The sequence below is a fragment of the Ahaetulla prasina genome, chromosome 9 (assembly GCF_028640845.1).
Source record: "Ahaetulla prasina isolate Xishuangbanna chromosome 9, ASM2864084v1, whole genome shotgun sequence".
NCBI lineage: Eukaryota > Metazoa > Chordata > Lepidosauria > Squamata > Colubridae > Ahaetulla > Ahaetulla prasina.
In genome coordinates this window covers 17,246,252-17,266,047 of record NC_080547.1, presented here as the reverse complement: position 1 = coordinate 17,266,047, position 19,796 = coordinate 17,246,252, and the positions used below count along the sequence as shown (strand labels likewise).

Below are 19,796 nucleotides of genomic sequence, written 5' to 3'. Positions count from 1 at the left end.
GCTTGTCATCCAAGAAGCTTCTTCAGCTCTGACAGGATGGTGGGGAATGGAAGGATTTATATTCCACATACATATATATATTTATATGTCCTGGAACTAGGAGCACCACTCAGGTGACCTTGAGGACACAGATAAACCTCCAAGCACTTCAATGACCCTCTAAAAAGGATACAAATGACCAGCTGACTGCAAGGAGTATAAATCCTTCCATTCCCCTCCATCCAGTCAGAATAGAAGAAGCTTCTTGGATGAGAAGTGAAAGGTCTTCAAAAGAAAAAAAAACCAAGAAAATCCTGGTGCCTCTTGAAAAAGCACCTTTGGGACAACCACAACCTGGATGACTGAGAATCTCTGCAGACTTTAAGCTATGCAATTTGGGATGAACACCCTTTGAATAGTGTGGGAGTAGGAATGGATTTCCAGAGGAAAAAAAGCTGCAAACTACAGGAACCAGGAGCCCCACTCAGGTGACCTTGAGGACACAGATAAACCTCCAAGTGCTTCAACGATCCTCTAAAAGGATGCAAATGACTAGCTGTCTGCAAGGAATATCAATCCTTCCATTCCCCACTATCCTGTCAGAGCTGAAGAAGCTTCTTGGATGAGAAGCGAAATGCCTTCAAACAAAAACAAAACAAAACACGGAAGTACAGGTGCCTCCTGAAAAAGCACCTTTGGGACAACCACGACCTCAATGATGACTGAGAATCTCTACAGATTTATATAATCCTGACCAAAAAATGTTAATGCTTTCAGGAGTTAAAGAGAGATTGACTCTCTCACACTTCTCCAACCAGAAGTTGGCAGAGGCTCGCGGACTTCCAGCCTTCACATGAGAAAACTTGTTTCCTAGGTGAATACTTGGCAGAGGTATCACAGGCACGATTCGCTTTAACGGCAAACCAGAATTGAGACAAAAGAAATGATTGCTCATTTCTTTTCCTTGTGGGAGTGTGCTGGCATCTCTCATGCCTATGATGTTCCAAGTGATGCTTTATTCTTCCTGCCCTTCCCACAATTCAATGGACTCCATTCAAGGGGTTTGGTGGCCTTGAAGTCCAGCAGTGGCTGTGTTTGCTTATATCTCAGCCAATCTGGATCTGGGAGATGCAGCTATTCAGCTTAGTTGAACAGAACAGAACAGAACAGAACAGAACAGAATAGAACAAAACAGAACAACAGAGTTGGAAGGGACCTTGTACGCCATCTAGCCAAGTCCCCCCCATCCAAGCAGGAGACCCTACACCATTTCTGACAGATGGCAGTCCAGTCTCTTCTTGAAAGCTTCCATTGATGAAGCTCCTACAACTTTTGAAGGCAAGCCTTTCCACTGAATAACAGAATAAAAGAGTTGGAAGGGACCTTGTAGGTCACCTAGTTCAACTCCCCACCCGAGCAGGAGACCGTACACCAGTGATGGCTAATGTTCTGTCCCCCACAACCACAACCAAGAAGACATGCGAGCTGACTATATTTGCCAGCAATTTATTCCTACGACAGATATCAGTTCTGGCAACGAACCTGTGATTGCCTGCCAAGTTCTCTTATCTCCTCAGAACCCAGCGTAACTGCAATTAATAAACAGAAATCCAGAAGCCAAATTCTTAGTCTCGAAATATTGCAGTTTCCAAGAGTCAGTTTTTGTCCATCACAAGAAGCTATAGAGCAGCTCCTCCTGCTCTTATACGCTGTGGGGTGTGGCTCCGTGACTCAGCACTCTCTAGGCCTGCCCCACCCCTTCTTTGGTTGTTCCCACCTTTCCTTTCTGTGATACCTGGGATTTAACCAGGACTGATTGTCAGCAGCTGGGTCTTGGGGCGTTGCCTGGGAGGGGGAAGGTGCGGGAAAAAGAGGCCTTGTCATTTCCTCCACCTGGCCTGCCTCTGGGACCTGGAGCGGAGTCAGAGAGGAAGGTCCTGCAGAGGGATGCCTTGTCGGCTCTTCCCCCTCACTCTCTGAGTCACTCTCTGCCAGGAGGCCCGGCTCGGGAGCTGAAGACATGACAGCTAACCTTTTTGCTATTGCGTGCCAAAAGTGGGGGGAGCTTGGGAGGAGTGTCAGGTGCGCATGCCCACACACATAATTCAATGTGCCCCATCCCCTGCATATGCGTGCGACCCCTTCCATGCTCCCCACACTTTTGGCACACGATGGAACGGTGGGCCCGACAGGCCTGTTTTCACCCTCCCCAGGATCCAGAGGCTTTCTTGGAGCCTGGGGAGGGAAAAAAAACAGGCTTTCCAGTCCCACTGAAAGTCAGGAAATGGGGTGTTTCCGGCTTCCAGAGGGCCTCCGGCGGGCTGGGGAAGGTCGTTTTCACCCTCCCCAGGCTCCTAGAAAGCCTCTGGAGCCCGGGGAGAGTGATTCAACCTGGAAATGAGGAGGAACTTTCTGACAGTGAGAACAATCAACTGATGGAATAGAATTTGCCTTCAGAAGTTGTGGGAGCTTCACCACTGGAGGCTTTCAAGAAGAGACTGGACTGCCATCTGTCAGAAATGGTGTAGGTTCTATCTATCTATCTATCTATCTATCTATCTATCTATCTATCTATCTATCTATCTATCTATCTATCTATCTATCTATCTATCATCTATCTACATGAGGATTACCTCTACAAAATGCACTGGTTTGGTTCATGTATAGAACCAAGATATAGAGTCAGTGGACAATGATAACATTGACAATGATAGAAAGTACAATTAGGAAGAAAGAAAAATTGCTGTTAAAACAGCAAAGCATCAAACCAGAATTGGATTTAAAGATAGTTGCTCACTAAGATTTCTGGGAATGTAGGAATTATTGGGTTGGTAAATAATTCAATGGAATAATTCAATAGAATTTTGCATTCTATCTGCTAAAAGAGAGAAGGGGATAGGAAAGGGAAGGCTTCTGTGGGGCAAGCCTGAGGGAGAGAAGGGGATAGGCTAGGTGACATTTCTGTGGGGCAAGCCTGAGGGGGAGAAGGGGATAGGATAGAAGAGGCCACTATGGGACAAGGCTGAGGAAGAGAAGGGGATAAGAGAGGAGAGGCTTCTGTGGGGCACGCCTGAGGGAGAAAAGGGGGATAGGATAGGCCTCTATGGGACAAGGCTGAGGGAGAGAACAGGATAAGAGAGGAGAGGCTGCTATGGGGCAAGCCTGAGGGAGAGAAGGGGATAGGAAAGGAGAGGCTTCTGTGGGGCAAGCCTGAGGGAGAGAAGGGGATAGGCTAGGAGACATTTCTGTGGGGCAAGCCTGAGGGGGAGAAGGGGATAGGATAGAAGAGGCCACTATGGGACAAGGCTGAGGGAGAGAAGGGGATAAGAGAGGAGAGGCTTCTGTGGGGCAAGCCTGAGGGAGAAAAGGGGGATAGGATAGGCTTCTATGGGACAAGTGGACAATGATAACATTGCTGAGGGAGAGAAGGGGATAAGAGAGGAGAGGCTGCTATGGGGCAAGCCTGAGGGAGAGAAGGGGATAAGAGAGGAGAGGCTTCTGTGGGGCAAGCCTGAGGGAGAAAAGGGGGATAGGCTAGGTGACATTTCTGTGGGGCAAGCCTGAGGGGAGAAGGGATAGGATAGAAGAGGCCACTATGGGACAAGGCTGAGGAAGAGAAGGATAAGAGAGAGAGGCTTCTGTGGGGCACGCCTGAGGAGAAAGGGGATAGGATAGGCCTCTATGGGACAAGGCTGAGGGAGAGAAGGGGATAAGAGAGGAGAGGCTGCTATGGGGCAAGCCTGAGGGAGAGAAGGGGATAAGAGAGGAGAGGCTTCTGTGGGGCAAGCCTGAGGGAGAAAAGGGATAGGCTAGGAGACATTTCTGTGGGGCAAGCCTGAGGGGGAGAAGGGGATAGGATAGAAGAGGCCACTATGGGACAAGGCTGAGGGAGAGAAGGGGATAAGAGAGGAGAGGCTTCTGTGGGGCAAGCCTGAGGGAGAAAAGGGGGATAGGATAGGCTTCTATGGGACAAGGCTGAGGGAGAGAAGGGGATAAGAGAGGAGAGGCTGCTATGGGGCAAGCCTGAGGGAGAGAAGGGGATAGGAAAGAAGAGGCTTCTGTGGGGCAAGCCTGAGGGAGAAAAGGGGGATAGGATAGCCTTCTATGGGGCAAGGCTGAGGGAGAGAAGGGGAGAGGAGAGGCGGATCATAACTACTCATTAATATTCAATCTGTAAGTGTCGATTTATCAAGCCCGATCACATAGTTTCGTAGCAGAGCACAGGTATTCAGCTAGTAGTTCATGTAATCAGCTCTTAAGAGACCTTCTCACGAGCCTTTGTAATTCATTTATTCCCCCACCTCCCCACCACTGTGGCTGTGGATTGACCAGTTCAAAGGTTTATTCCAAGGGCTTTCCAGAATGATGGTGGTGTATTAGATACATAATGCAATATTCCCACTATTTCCTGGGGGGAAATCCTGGGTGAAATGTATCATTAGAGAAAATGTATGGGTTTTTCCTTGTTTCTACCAGGTATAAAAGTGAACAAACTGTAATCAACAGCCTGCTTGACCTCCTATGGTGGCTTCTAGTCTTTCTCACCCAGATCAGAGGTGGGTTTCAGTAGGTTCTGACCAGTTCTGGAGAACCGGTAGAAGAAATTTTGAGTAGTTCGGAGAACCGGGAGTAAAAATTCTGACTGGCCCCACCCCCATCTATTCTCTGCCTCCCAATTCCCAGCTGATCGGGAGGAAATGGGGATTTTCCCCTGGAGTGGGGTGGAAATGGAGAGTTTACAGTATCCTTCCCCTGCCACGCCCACCAAGCCACGCCCACCAAGCCATGCCACACCCACTAAGCCACACCCACAGAACCGGTAGTAAAAAAAATTGAAACCCACCACTGACCCAGATGATCTATCCAGGGTAAAGTTATAACCCAAATAGAAAGCAGAATTTTATTTTGGAGAAGGGGACGATTAGGGTTAGGGTTAGGGTTAGGGTCAGCGTACGGCCCCAGTTGGAACAGAACAGGTCTTCTAATTGTCTTTGCAATAATCCCTAGTCTAGAAAATTTGTTTTTGTTGGGTTACCTCTATACCAGGGATCTCCAACCTTGGTCCCTTTAAGATTTGTGGACTTCAACTCCCAGAATTCCTCAGCCATGGTTGCTGGTTGAGGGACTCTGGGAGTTGAAGTCTACAAGTCTTAAAGGGACCAAGGTTGAAGACTCCTGCTCTATACAAAAACAGGCCTCAAATAGGTTTCGGGTGGTATCATTAATGTAGATTAAGAGCTCTTAAGGAAACACTCTTTGTCTCATTTGAAACCAGGATTTCCTCTGTTGTAGATGAAGGGAATAGTCCCACTCAGCATCTTCAAAGAAATCAAAAGACTTAGTACCTTTTGCACAAAGGTATTGGGGGGCAGGTTGCCAAGCCAGGCTGCCTCTGAGCTCATTCAGATGCCCTGGGTCTGTTTTCCACATCAAGAGACACAATGAATGAAGAGAATGTTTTGATAGTAGAATCCAGAAATACCAATAGGGTTGGTGCTGCATGAAAGATGGTATCTGGCGACGAGTTACTTTCCCTATTTTCTGTATTTTATCACCTTATTGCATTGCTACATAGTCTAGCTCTGTTATCTTTCTTTCTTTCTTTCTTTCTTTCTTTCTTTCTTTCTTTCTTTCTTTCTTTCTTTCTTTCCTTCCTTCCTTCCTTCCTTCCTTCCTTCCTTCCTTCATCTTTTCCTTCCTTTCTTCTTTCCTTCTTCCTTTCCTTCTTTCTTTTTCCTTCCTTCCTTCCTTCCTTCCTTCTTTCTTTCTTTTTCCTTCCTTCCCTCCTTGCCTCCTTCCTTCATCTTTTCCTTCCTTCCTTCTTCTTCCTTCTTTCTTTCTCCTTCCTTCCCTCCTTCCTTCTTTCCTTCCTTCCTTGCTTCCTCTTTTCTTTCTTTCCTTCTTTCATTTTTTCCCTACCTTCTTTCCTTACTTTCTTCCTCCCTCCCTCCCTCCTTTCCTTTTTTCTTTCTTTCATTCTTTGTTCTTTTTCCTATTTGGCCCGCTCCAGCTTCAGGATTCATGAGTGAAGATGAATACTTGGAGATCACGAGCATCACCCGGGAACAATCGGGGGAGTACGAGTGCAGTGCCTCCAACGATGTTGCAACTCCTGTTGTGCGGAGAGTAAAAGTCACCGTAAACTGTGCGTAACATTGCATTTTTCTTTACCTTGTAGCTCAGAGGAAGGAGGATTCAATCCTTCTTTGGGGTGAATATTCTGCTTAATCTTGAAGGGATTGACAAAGACATTCAGATGCTTTACCTGAGATCTAAAATACCATATTTTTTGGACTGTAAGACTCTCCGGACTATAAGATGCACTTAAATTTAGAAGAGGAAAACAACAACAAAAAGTTTTTGGCCACTACGTACCCCATTTTCGGGCTTTTTTTCTGCCCTTTTCTAGACTTTTTTCTGCCTGTTTTCGAAGCTTTTTTTGACCCGTTTTCAAGGCTTTTTCCAGCCCATTTTTGGGGATTTTTTCAGACCGTTTTTGAAGCTTTTTCTGGTCTGTTTTTGAGGCTTTTTCCAGCCCATTTTGGAGGCTTTTTCTAGCCCATTTTCAAGGCTTTTTTTGGCCCGTTTTTGAGGCTTTTTTCAGCCCATTTTTTCAGAAAAAAGAAAAAAGGCTGAAAAAAGGCCCGAAAACAGGGTATGTGGAGGCCAAAAAAAGGCCAGCAGGTGGGTGGAGCTTTGGCAATATTCAGTCCATAAGATGCACAGACATTTTCACCCCCTTTTGAGAGACAAAAAAGTGCATCTCATAGTCCGAAAAATATGGTATTACAGTATTCAATCTAACTAAGAATGCTCATTAGATATTTTAACAGATTGAATCTAGGACCTTATTCATTAAAATGATGTGGCCCACTATTGAGCCAACATGCCTTCTTAATGCATAATTGTCCCAGTTTAGACAACTGCTAAGAGGAAGGAAAACAGACATGTTCCATACTGAAGCATGTCTACTTTTTTTCCTCTGTAAATTTTATTTTTATTCAAAAAGTTAAAATGGCAAACAGAGAAAATGAATGTTACAAAAACACCACAAAATTAGACAAAATATGGATCAAAAGGACCAAAAGCAAACAAACATAGCTACATCTGTTGTCCCCACCTAGTTGAATACTGGCAAATGTATTGCAAGAATGATAACTTCCTCCCCTTGTGAAAAAGGATACCTGCCCTAAAATAAAATGATTCACGGACCGAAGCATGTATTCTAGGGCAGGTATGCTTTCTCAAACTTGACAGTCCACCATGTGTTGGGATCGCAATTCCCAATGTATCTTGTTTGCTGAATTGGTAGCCTTCCTCTGTATGCATGGATACAGATGTGCACCCAGGTATTCCATTCATGCAGGCAAACCTACATTTATTTATAACCTGTTTCACCCCAAAATAAGACATGCCAAGCGCTTATGTCAGGTTCAAAAAAATATAAGACAGGGTCTTATTTTCAGGGAAACACGGTATCTATCTATCTATCTATCTATCTATCTATCATCTATCTATCTATCTATCTATCTATCTATCTCGCTCTAGCTATCTAGCTATCTAGCTATCTCTATCTAGCTATCTCTATCTAGCTATCATCTATCTATCATTTATCATATCTCTCTCTCTCTCTCACTCCCTTTCGCTCTCTCTCTCTCTCTCTCTCTCTCTCTCTCTCTCTCTCTCTCCCTACCTACCTTCCCTGTTTCCCCCCAAAATAAGACCTCCCCTGATAATAAGCCCAATCGGACTTTTGAGAGTATGGCAGTAAGGCCAAGCACTTATTTCAGGGTTCAAAAAAATATAAGACGGTCTTATTTTTGGGGAAACATGGTAGGTTAACTTAACCCTTATGACCTTATATATTTGCTGTGGCGTTGACTTATGTGTCCTTATACACAATACCATCCTCAGGAGGCACCTCCTCTTTTACCCCTAGCAAAGAATCTGAAAAGAAATGATGGGCTGAAGGTTACAGATGTTTATGGCCAAAAATCATGACCCTGTTTCCCCAAAAATAAGACCTTCCCTGATAATAAGCCCAATCTGGCTTTTGAGCGCATGTGCTAAACTAAGCCTCCCCTACCCCAGAAAATAAGCCCTCCTCAAAAATATTTAAATGCAGAGCTGGAAATCAGGTAAGATGGCAAGAAGAACTCCATCTTACTCCACACGCCCCAAAATAATAAGACCTCCCCAAAAATAAGGCCAAGCGTTTATTTCGGGGTTCAAAAAAAAAATATAAGACAGGGTCTTATTTTCAGGGAAACACGGTAATTGTTCCATGCCTGTGAGATTGTGGATTTTATATATTTATATATATATATATAGAGAGAGAGAGAGAGAAAAGGGACGCGGTGGCTCAGGGGCTAGGATGTTGAGCTTGTCAATCGAAAGGTCGGCAGCTCAGCGGTTCAAATCCTTAGTGCTGCCGTGTAATGGGGTGAGCTCCCGTTACTTGTCCCAGCTTCTGCCAACCTAGCAGTTTTGAAAGCACGTAAAAATGCAAGTAGAAAAAATAGGGACCACCTTTGGTGGGAAGGTAACAGCGTTCCGTGTGCCTTTGGCATTGAGTCATGCTGGCCATATGACCACGGAGATGTCTTCTGACAGCGCTGGCTCTTCGGCTTTGAAACGGAGATGAGCACCGCCCCCTAGAGTCGGCAACGACTAGCACGTATGTGTGAGGGGAACCTTTACCTTTACCTTTATATATATATATATATAGAGAGAGAATTGAGTATTTCATCACAACTAGAAGTTCTTTCTTTCAGATTAGCTATAAAGCAATTCTACCAGTTTTTGGCCATTATTTTCCTACACCAGATATTTTCTAAGAGGATGTTGCAAATGAAACTCAAATGGCTTGTTGTGAGGCACCCCTCAAGGAAAGGAAGTTTTTGAACCAATGTTAAAAAAAAGAAAGAAAGAAATCTATTCCCTAGATACTTAACTTGTTCCTTTCTCTGCAGACCCACCATATATCTCAGACACTAAGAACACTGGTGTGCCAGTGGGTCAGAAGGGCATCCTTCAGTGTGAGGCCTCTGCAGTTCCATCAGCGGAATTCCAGTGGTATAAAGATGACAAACGGTACATGAGTTACTCAAGGGGGGGAGCATTGTGGGATGTGTTGTCACAGTTGCTAAAATGGAAATGATTGTTGTGTCTCGCCCGCTCCCCCTGCCGCAGCCGGGCCCCTCTTATCTCCTGCCGGACGCTGATAATTCGGAAGAATGTCCTGGCATGCCTCCAGGCCCCAGCCCTGGCACCATGCCTGGACAGGGCGAGCAAGATGAAGGGCCTGACGTGCCTTCAGCCCCCAGTCCTGGCACCATGCCCAAGCAAACAGAGCAACTAAACCCCTCCCCCACAGCATGTGAGCCTGAAGAATGTGAGGCCAGTCATGAGCTAGGATTGCCAACAGCTGGAGGCTGGAGAGATCCTCGCTTCAGGAGAGTTGAGAGGCGACGTCAGCAAAAGGAAGGGAGGGGCAGGCCTGGATAAGTGCTGAGTCATGGAGCCACACCCCATGGCCTATATAAAGATCTGCTTTCTGGCATTCTCTGAGTCAGGCAAAGTCTAACTTGGATTGCTGAAGTCACTTCCTGGTCTCCTGCCTGCCTTGAGAACTCTGATAGGACTTTGGCAGAGCTGCAGAGGCACGCTTGATATGGACTTCCCCGACCCGGCTGTCAGCGGAGGAGTGGGACACGACAATGATCCATTTTTTAAGAATCTTGTATTTCTGCTATCATGCAAACAGAGGAAACTGGAGGAAAAGGATAGTATGTGTGTTTGAATGTATGTATGTGAATTCGTATGTGCACGCAAATTGATGTCCATTATATAGACTCACAGGTGGCGCGATAACTCAAACCCGCTGGGTTTGTCAGCTTGAAAGCTAGCAGCCCTGGTTCGAGATCCGAGCACCATGTGATGGGGTGAGCTCCTGTTCCTTGCTCCATCTCCTAACAACCTAGTAGTTTGATAGCATGCAGATGTGAGTGGATAAATAGGTACCATTTTGGTAGGTAGTTAGCAATGCTCTGTGATGTCATGCTGGCCACATGACCACAGAAATGTCTTCCGACAGCACTGGCTCAATGGCCTTGAAAGAAGACAAGCACCACTCCCTATAGTAAGCAATAACTAGTGGAGCAAAATCTGCAAGAATTCCTTTACATACATACATACATACATACATGTGTGTGTGTGTGTATGTTTTTGTAGATTTTCACGGGTATAGGTATGTAGATCTTGGCATATTCAGGTCTTTTCTGGTGTAAGGTTGAGAGTATCTTGGCAACGAGGTCTCACTCATCATCTTCAGGTTGGTGCTTTTGTCTTTGTGCTTGTGTGAGCAAAGCGTGGTCGGAACTGCCGTCTCTCTATAAATACTGGTGGGGAGGTGGGGAGTGTTGCTGTGAGTGGGTTGGTTGGCTGTGATTGCATCTTGCTTGGTAGATGGAGTGGGTGTTTGCAGATTGGTCGGCTGTTTCATAGCATCCTGTGTGGGTGTGGTCCAAGCACGAAGCTGAAAGCATCAGTCTGAAGATGATGGGTGAGACCTCATCGAAACGTCGGCAAGATACTCTCAACCTTACACAGGAAAAGACCCGAATATGCCAAGACCTACATATATATATATATATGGAAATGGATGTTCAGCCCATCGTGTCTAACCCTGACTGACAGATTGCTGTTTGCTTCTTCATTTTGCCGTTTGCTTTTCCTCTCTGTCGGAGGCCTCTGTCGGAGGCCAGGCGACACAGAGGAGTTAGTCACCTCCTTCTGTAAATCTCCTTCTCCTACGCATCCAATGTTTTGTGTTTTCCACTTAATCTCTCTTTTCATTCATCACCGATCAACCTTGTCCTGCTCCATTCTACCTTCCGTATTCCCTTTGTTTAACTATCGGTTGTTTTGTTCTCCTTGCTAGCAAAATTTAAATTTTGAGTGGCTTGGACTTGAGGGTTGTTGGATTGTTGGTTTTTTGCCAATTATAAGTTATTCTGTAAAGAAGATTGATGGCACTGGCATTTGAAAGCGATTCTATCAAATGGGAGGTGCTCCGGTGCGCGTTGAAGAGATCCTTGGCACCGAAAGATGCTTTTCTCTATACATGATCTGCAAATATTTTGAATAACAGCTCTCATTGTTAGATTCATGCCAGAAATTCTCTGACACAATTCTTCCAAGATTCAGACATAGGGACTATTTATCACAGGTCCCCAGGCATGAAAAGACAGGATATCATCATTGTTAAGAGTTCTCACAGTGGATTCCTGTAGTTCTCATAGCTGATGTTCAGAAACGGGGTCATTCTCCTCTCTTAATGATCACAAGGAGACAAAACTATAGAGATCCATTCAAAAATGACTATAAAGATATTGTCCATCTGATGAAGATGATGATAATGATAATAATAATAATAATAATAATAATAATAATAATAATAATAATAACAACAACAACAACAACAACAACAACAACAACAACAACAACAACAACAACAGAAGAGTTGGAAGGAACCTTGGAGGTTTTCTAGTCCAACCCCCAGCCCAGGAAGGAAACCCTACACCACTTCAAAGAAATAGTTGTCCAACATCTTCTTAAAAATTTCCAGTGTTGGAGCATTCACAACTTCTGGAGGCAAGTTGTTTCACTGATTAATTGTTATGACTGTCAGGAAATTTCTCCTTAGTTCTAAGTTGCTCCTTTCCTTGATCAGTTTCCATCCATTGCTTCTTGTTCTACCCTCAGGTGCTTTGGAGAACAGTTTGACTCCCTCTTCTTTGTGGCAGCCCCTGAGATATTGGAACACTGCTATCATGTCTCCCCTAGTCCGTCTTTTCATTAAACTAGACATACCCAGTTCCTGCAACTGTTCTTCATATGTTTTAGCCTCCAGTCCCCTAATCATCTTTGTTGCTCTTCTCTGCACTCTTTCTAGAGTCTCAACATCTTTTTTACATTGCGGTGACCAAAACTGAATGCAATATTCCAAGTGTGGCCTTACCAAGGCATTATAAGGTGGTATTAACACTTCACGTGATCTTGATTCTATCCCTCTGTTTATGCAGCCTAGAACTGTGTTGGCTTTTTTGGCAGCTGCTGCACACTGCTGTCTCATATCTAAATGGTTGTCCACTAGGACTCCAAGATCCCTCTCGCAGTTGCTACTATTGAGCAAGGTACCACATTACGGTACCTGTGTATTTTGTTTTTGTTTTTTTGCCTAAATATGGAACCTTACTTTTTTCACTGTTGAATTTCATTTTGTTAGATAGAGCCCAATATTCAAGTCTGTCAAGAACGTTCTGTATCTTGAGCCCATCTTCTGGAGTATTGGCTATTCCTGATAGCTTGGTGTCATCTGCAAATTTGATGAGATATTATTTTAAATTATCAGTCATGGGGCAAACTCCAATTATGGGATCATTTCATCAATTATCCTAATAGCAAACCACTATGAGTTGCTCCAAAGCAAGCCAGCACAGTGTAACATAAAACGAGAAAACGCAGAAAGGAATCAGATAACAAAAGCAACACATAAGAATATCAGCAAAGTGATGCACTAGGAAGGGAATGGGATGAAGGAACTTGGATGGTGAAAAGGAGAAAGAACAGAAGACCATATCGAAAACTGCTGAACAAAATATAGTTCTCTAAGTTATATTTTCCTACTTTCATCTCCAGATCTTTTTTGGAGGTCAGCTTGAAGTGGCACTGTCAGGTTCCAAGTAATGCATCCATCACAAACTGAACTCCGAGGCATTCCTTTCTCTCAAAGAACAAATTTATTTATATTCATCAACTTGGCACTAACTGGTGAAAAGCCAGTACTGTAGTTCCCGGGCTTTTCACCCCAATATAAGTTTCAGATTCTCAAGTTCCCAAAACGAACCATCACATTGTCAACCAAGGTGGGAGCTGGTTGCTTGGCGACTTCTCTTCTCCTCCTCCAGTCAACCAGGCATGGGAATGTAGTCGACTCAACAGCTAGGAATGACGTTTTGACTGAAGGCTCCATCCTCCTTCAGCTTCAAACTGAGTTCATGTCAGAACACCCGAGGATACAAACAATCCCACACCACAATTGAATTCAGGCTTGACAGGCACATGTTGGGTGACCATCTTGTAGAGGGTTGAATGTTAGATGGGAATGGAGCAAATCAGAGTTTTGTGGAAGAAAGGGACTTAAGGCTAGTTCCAGGGGTGGGCTGCTGGGGGTTCGCAGGGGTTTGGGAGAACCTCTGTTAAGATTCCGTGTAGTTCAGAGAACCCCCAAATCCCACTCCTGGCCCTGCCCATCCCACCCGGCCCCTCCCAGGAGTTCTCAGACGGCCCATTTTGGATGCAGGTAAGTGCAGGGCTCACCCGGAGGCTCAGAGAGGGTGAAAAACAGGCCTACCAGAAGTTTAGGAAGGCCCATTTCCAGCCTCCAGAGGGCCTCCAGGGCCTGGGGCCTACGGAGGTTCGAGAAAAGCCTCCAGAGCCCGGGGAGGGCAAAATCACCCCCCCACACACACACACACCATGGTGCAGGAGGCTTACAAGGCCACACCCGCCATGGCCATGCCCATCCAGCAACTGGGCAGAGAACCCCTTGCTAAAATTTTTGAAGCCCACCCCTGGCTAGATCTTAGGGCTAGATGTTTGTTTGATGCCTCTGTCCCCTACTAACACTGACTGGAATTTATCTAGAGGAAGGAGGAAAAACATTGAACCTCCTGTTCCTAACCTCTAAATTGATCCAGAAAGAAACGGTGGTCTCTAAGGATACTGAGAGATCAAGGAAGATCAGGATGGATGCATGCATCCCCATCATCTCAGAAGATCAACAACTGTGATCAATATCATTACCCTAACTAGATTTAAATCCCAGTGAAAGGGTCATAAATGTTCTCCCGAGTTAGTTGACGGATGCCTGGGCTACAAAGTGGCAGGCCTTTTTTTTTTCTTTTCTTTTCTTTTCCAATGAACTCATCTCCTAGAATGAGACCGAACCCCCGGCTAAACCAGTTGCAATATATATTTTAAGCGAAAGCTCTTCATAAAGGGATTGTGTGAACACGGAAAATTACATCAGTTCTGTCCCCAAGCGAGGAGCTCCAATCTAGTTACAGCGCTCAAATACATTAAATTATAGGTAGCAATACAATTTACAAACAACCGCAGCAGTCTTTTATAACTGTTCTATCTCCACGGTGAACTCGCGGCCATTCTTTCTCTTTCACGTTACAGCTCAGCTATTGGAATTCCTGCGCAAATTGAAGACAATCTCGGTAGCTCAGGGTTGAACTGTGGGGTCCTTGGTGCTTTCTGAGCTTGGTTGTGCATGGGAGATCTTAACTAGTCGGACAGGAAAATGTCTTCAAGCAAATAACCAGGGTCAGAGAGCACCAAGGACTCAGAGGTGGGCGTCACATAATGTTACAAACCAGTTTGCCCAGAACCAAAAATGTGAGCGTGTGCATCTTTCGTGTATGTGCACAACATCAAACACTGTCATCTGCACCTCTATAACTGTCTGGTTCGGTTCTGCAACCCAACTAGAAAAACACAGACTTCAGAGGATAATTAGAACTGCAGAAAAAATAATTGCTACCAACCTGCCTTCCATTGAGGACCTGTATACTGCACAAATCAAGAAGAGGGACGTGAAAATATTTACAGACCCCTCGCATCCTGGACATAAACTGTTTCAACTCCTACCCTCAAAACGATGCTATAGAGCACTGCACACCAGAACAACTAGGCACAAGAACAGTTTCTTCCCGAAGGCCATCACTCTGCTAAACAAATAATTCCCTCAACACTGTCAGACTATTTACTGAATCTGCACTACTATTAATCTTCTCATAGTTCCCATCACCAATCTCTTTCCACTTATGACTGTATGACTATAACTTGTTGCTGGCAATCCTTATGATTTATATTGATATATTGACCATCAATTGTGTTGTAAATGTTGTACCTTGATGAAGGTATCTTTTCTTTTATGTACACTGAGAGCATATGCACCAAGGCAAATTCCTTGTGTGTCCAATCACACTTGGCCAATAAAAATTCTATTCTATTCTATTCTATTCTACATGGTTTTTATATAGGATGGGATAGAGCTGGAGTGAGTGGGGGGGGGCCCAACCCGGACCGAGCCCCTGGTCGGAACTACCGGTTTGCTTGAACTGGTCCAAACCGGCAGCAGTTCACCTATGCAAGGATTCCACAATTCACATATTGGCAAGATAGAATTCCTGCATTTGACTCTAGAATGTGGAATTGCTTTTGAGTTTATTATTGATTAACTTAAACCAGGGGTGTCTAATACAAGGCCCACAGGCCACATCCGGCTCATGATGTGGTCAGATTTGACCCACAGGGCCATCCTGGAAAATGTAAGGTGTGTATTTATTTATTTATTTATTTATTTATTTATTTATTTATTTATTTATTTATTTATTTATTTATTAAACTTCTATACTGCACCATCTCCCGCAGGACTCAGGGCGGTTCACAGCCATATTAAAATACAACAATACCAATATAATAAATAACAATGTAAAAACAATTAAAATCAAATATTTCATGGCCAAACCACTAAAACGGTAAAAATCGATTTAAAACCCATTTAAAATTTCACTAAAATATTTCTTAAGGCTAGTCCAGCTCAATGGAATAATAAGGTCTTCAGTTCACGTCTGAAGGCCCGGAGGTCGGGGAGTTGTCATAACCCCGGAGGTAGCTCCACAGGGCCGGTGCTGTCACAGAGAAGGCCCTCCCCCTGGGGGTCGCCAACCTACATTGTTTGGTCGACGGCACCCTGAGGAGGCCCGCTCTGTGGGAGCGCACAGGTCGTTTGGAGGCAATCGTGTGTGTGTTTGTATCTCTCTCTGTGTGTATGTGTGTGTGAATGTCCTATATTTTCTTTTTATAGACTTGTTCCTCTTGAGGTCTACAGCTTATGTGGCTTTCCACACTTCAAAGAAATGTGTGTGGGGGGGGAGAAGAATCATAAAGGTGCAATTCTTTCTATGGAGCTTTTTTTTTTCTGATTAGGAAGTATGGTTACTTAGAAAGCTTTTAGAGAAGTGGAAAGCTGTAATGCTATCCTTTGCCACCTGCAACAAATTTAAAAGCAACGCTAAGAGAAATCGGAAAGAGATCTGAAGCTATGCTGAGGTAAAAGTAGGAAGTAAGCCAGGGAGAAAAGGAAATTTAGAAATTGCAAGGTTCTTCTTTTGGTTTTTCCCAGCAACTAATCACATACATTATTGGGTTAATAATAATTAATAGTATTATTTCATTATTTGATTATGCTCTCTTGTAATGTTGTTACAAGCTTCTCAAATGAGAAATTATATACAATTGTAGGACAGAAGAAGAGGCTAAGCTGGAAGGCAGGATTAAACATGCCATCGGTTTAGAGTCATTGCATTGCCACAAGGGATCCAAGTCCAGCCAATTCCATTCACCCTTATCTAGTACCAGGTTAGCTTTGACCGTTAGTCAACTAAATTCTTGTACTGGAGGGAGCAATAATAAACCCTTCTGTACTTCGAGCTCAACAAATGCTCCTGGTTATTTGTGCCTGACGACAACTGTGTTCATAAACGAAATATGTGTGTCTGTGTCTTTGTGGTTTTCCTTGTATGTGTGTGTGTGTGTGCCTAACATTGCAATTCCTGTCTTTCAGGCTCCTTGAAGGACAGAAAGGGTTGAAAGTGGAAAATAAGGCCTTCTTCTCCCGTCTTACTTTCTTCAATGTCTCGGAGCAAGACTATGGAAATTATACTTGTGTTGCCTACAACCAACTAGGAAACACTAACGCTAGCATTATTCTCTACGGTAAGTAACAAATAAGTTGCTGGATTCCGCTGGTCATCGGGATTCATAGAACGGTAGAATAATGTTGGAAGAGGCCACTTAAGGTCATGGAGTCTAATTTCCACTTTATGATAGGAATCCAAATTAAAACATTCATGACAGATGGGTCTCTGCTTGAATATACCCACCGAAGGAAAGTTCACCATCATTCTGTGTAATTGTCAAATTATAAGGGAAAAGGAAGAATGGGTAAAAAAATTAAAAAGGAGGGCCTGCTTATATGGAAAGCTATATAAAATCAGAACAGATCAAGACACAAATCAGTTTAATAAAGTACAGGGTTTTAAGATGCGATTGGTCAAGATTTAATAGCTTCCCTCTTATCATCTTACACTTAACCTGGCTAGGATAACTACTTCTTTACCTCATTATTTCTACAGTTTATGCTTTGACGTAAGATCTTAGTAGCTTTTCTTAATGTAGGGCTTGTAGTAAATACAGTTCTGAAATACCAAATGTCTTCACCAGCGTAGAGAGTTTAGGAACAGAAGAGTCTCTTGATGGGACAAAATCAGTTGATAAACCAGTTCCTTTCTTTAGCCATTTTTTCCAATATCGCATGTATCATAAATAATGACTTCACAATCCTACTTTTCTCAAATCATCGACATTCTCCATCCTCTCTTCTCACTGATTTTAGAACTTTATGATGGCTGTGCAGATAACTCCCAAGAAGTAATCATTATATTATTATATTATAGTAGTATGTCATCAATGTATTTGTGGCAGTTGGGCGGTGTCATTCTTCAAATCTTTCCTTTCATCCCAAAATAGTCTATAGGGATTTTATTATGGGGATAAAATTAGGAGGAACTTTCGGTTGAGCTGCTTTGAGCTCTCTGAGAAAAGGCAGGATGTAAATGCAACAAAAGAACCATTTTCTTCTTCTTCATTGTTTCTGAACATCCTGCCTAAAAATGAATCTCTCAGTTCACTTCGATTCCACCCCATTCCCCTGGAAGTCGCACACAAAGATGTTCTCCAAAGTTTCAAAGTGATAGTTGTATGACTTATTTTAGTAAAAAGAGTTTTGCTTACTAGAATTGTTCTTCCTTCCCACTCATTTAAAAAGAAGACTATTTTCCATCATGCCGTGACTAAAGAAATCTGATTCCATGGACTATCACACATATAAAATAACTGGGGAGAAAATAAATAACTTGAACCGAAGAACAATCTGCAATTAAGCCAATGTCAGAAACTGCTGCTAGTTAATCTTACGCCACGAACCAGAAGGAAGCTGTTCCTCAGATCATCTAAAACTTGGTGACTTTAAGACCTGTAGACTTCAACTCCCAGAATTCCCCAGCTGGTAATTCTGGGAGTTGAAGTCCACATGTCTTAAAGTAGCTGAGGTTGGACACCACTAATCTAAAGTGAGTTGTTTTTTTAAAAAAAAACCTATCTTCTCTGTTCTGGATTTTACTGGCCTTTTCAACTTATACCAAAAGCCTTCCTCCCCTAGTCCTTCTCGGCAAAGTACCAAGCAACATGCTAAAAAAGGATCCTGTAACCTTAGATCATTGGTAAGATATTGCTGGTAAGATAACGTCAACAAATCCATTTAAAACACCTCACAAAAACATAGGGTGATGTGGTGCCCCCCTGCCCCACGATAAACTTCTTCCCCCTGAAAGATTATTTCCATAATGTGAATTCTTCACGTTTTTGAAAGTTCTAGACTGGATATCTCATTTCCACCTGGTGTTTTCTATCTAGAATGAGATTTTGCAAGATTCCCTTCTCCCAGGCTTAAAGGTAAAGGTTCCCCTCGCACATGTGTGCTAGTCGTTCCTGACTCTAAGGGGCGGTGCTCGTCTCCGTTTCAAAGCCGAAGAGCCAGCACTGTCTGAAGACGTCTCCATGGTCATGTGGCCGGCATGACTCAACGCCAAAGGCGTACGGAACGCTATTCCCTTCCCACCAAAGGTGGACCCTATTTTTTCTACTTGCATTTTTTACGTGCTTTCGAACTGCTAGGTTGGCAGAAGCTGGGACAAGGAACTGCCCTGTTACGCAGCAGTAAGGATTCAAACCGCTGAGCTGCCAACCTTTCGATCGACAAGCTCAGCATCTTAGCCCCTGAGCCACTGTATCCCTTCTCCCAGGCTTAGAGAGATACTAACAGCAAGGAATGTCGAATCTTCGTATCTTCTCGAAACTAAAAGCAAAAAAAGAAAAATATCTCGCCAATCCTTTCCTGGTATTGCCACCCTGAAGCGCCATCTGTTAAGTGAGGCATTTGAGAATAAACAACCTAAGCAACTCCACAATCCCAGGCGTGCTTCCAAGTTGTGCTTTCTATTATTTCGACATAATTTTTTTTTAAAAAAAAATCTGACAGTAGCAAAGGAAGGTGGGGAGAACTCTAAAGCCTTATCTAGAAACTATTTTCTCCATACGCCAGAACTCTGATTAAAGTGATGGATCCATCTGACACGGCTCACAGCCAGAGATAGTTCTAATTGCTTGTCTTATTTGTTACGTTTTCTTCTTCGTGTTAAGAGAAAGAACATGGCTGTTCGCTCTTCCTCAGGCCCACTGGAAGCGGAGGTGAGCAAATCCTCCAGGGCCTTATTTCTTCTGGCTTTCACACGATTTCAAACCAGCGTTGTTGTCCAGAATTCTGAGGTTTTCTATCTATCTATTGAACATTCCGAGGTGGCCTTTTTATATAAGGCTTGAGGTTCACCCGCAAGGAATATAAATTGTCCAAATGCTCCATAAAGACGGACAACATGGTTTCTACGACCTGGGATGGCAAACAAGATTCACAAGAACAAGGAAAGGGTAGGACACAAGATGGACGAAAACAACTGTGACGATGATGATTGATGATGATGATGATGATGATGATGATATCAAGGGGTGAAATCTATCAGGTTCTGGAGAACTGGCAGCGGAAATTTTGAGTAGTTCGGAGA

At 43.7% G+C, this 19,796-nt stretch overlaps 1 protein-coding gene across 4 annotated transcripts in view; it reads left to right on the top strand.

Annotated features, from left to right (window-relative positions):
- The window catches only part of LOC131203860 (neurotrimin), a 449,992-nt gene that overhangs the window by 404,850 nt on the left and 25,346 nt on the right, over positions 1 to 19,796 (top strand). For all 4 annotated transcript variants that reach the window (XM_058194540.1, XM_058194542.1, XM_058194541.1 and 1 more), the window contains exons 4-6: positions 5,990 to 6,124; positions 8,952 to 9,072; positions 16,682 to 16,833. In XM_058194540.1, coding sequence (XP_058050523.1) covers positions 5,990 to 6,124; positions 8,952 to 9,072; positions 16,682 to 16,833 — 408 coding nt within the window. The remainder of the gene's footprint in view (positions 1 to 5,989; positions 6,125 to 8,951; positions 9,073 to 16,681; positions 16,834 to 19,796) is intronic.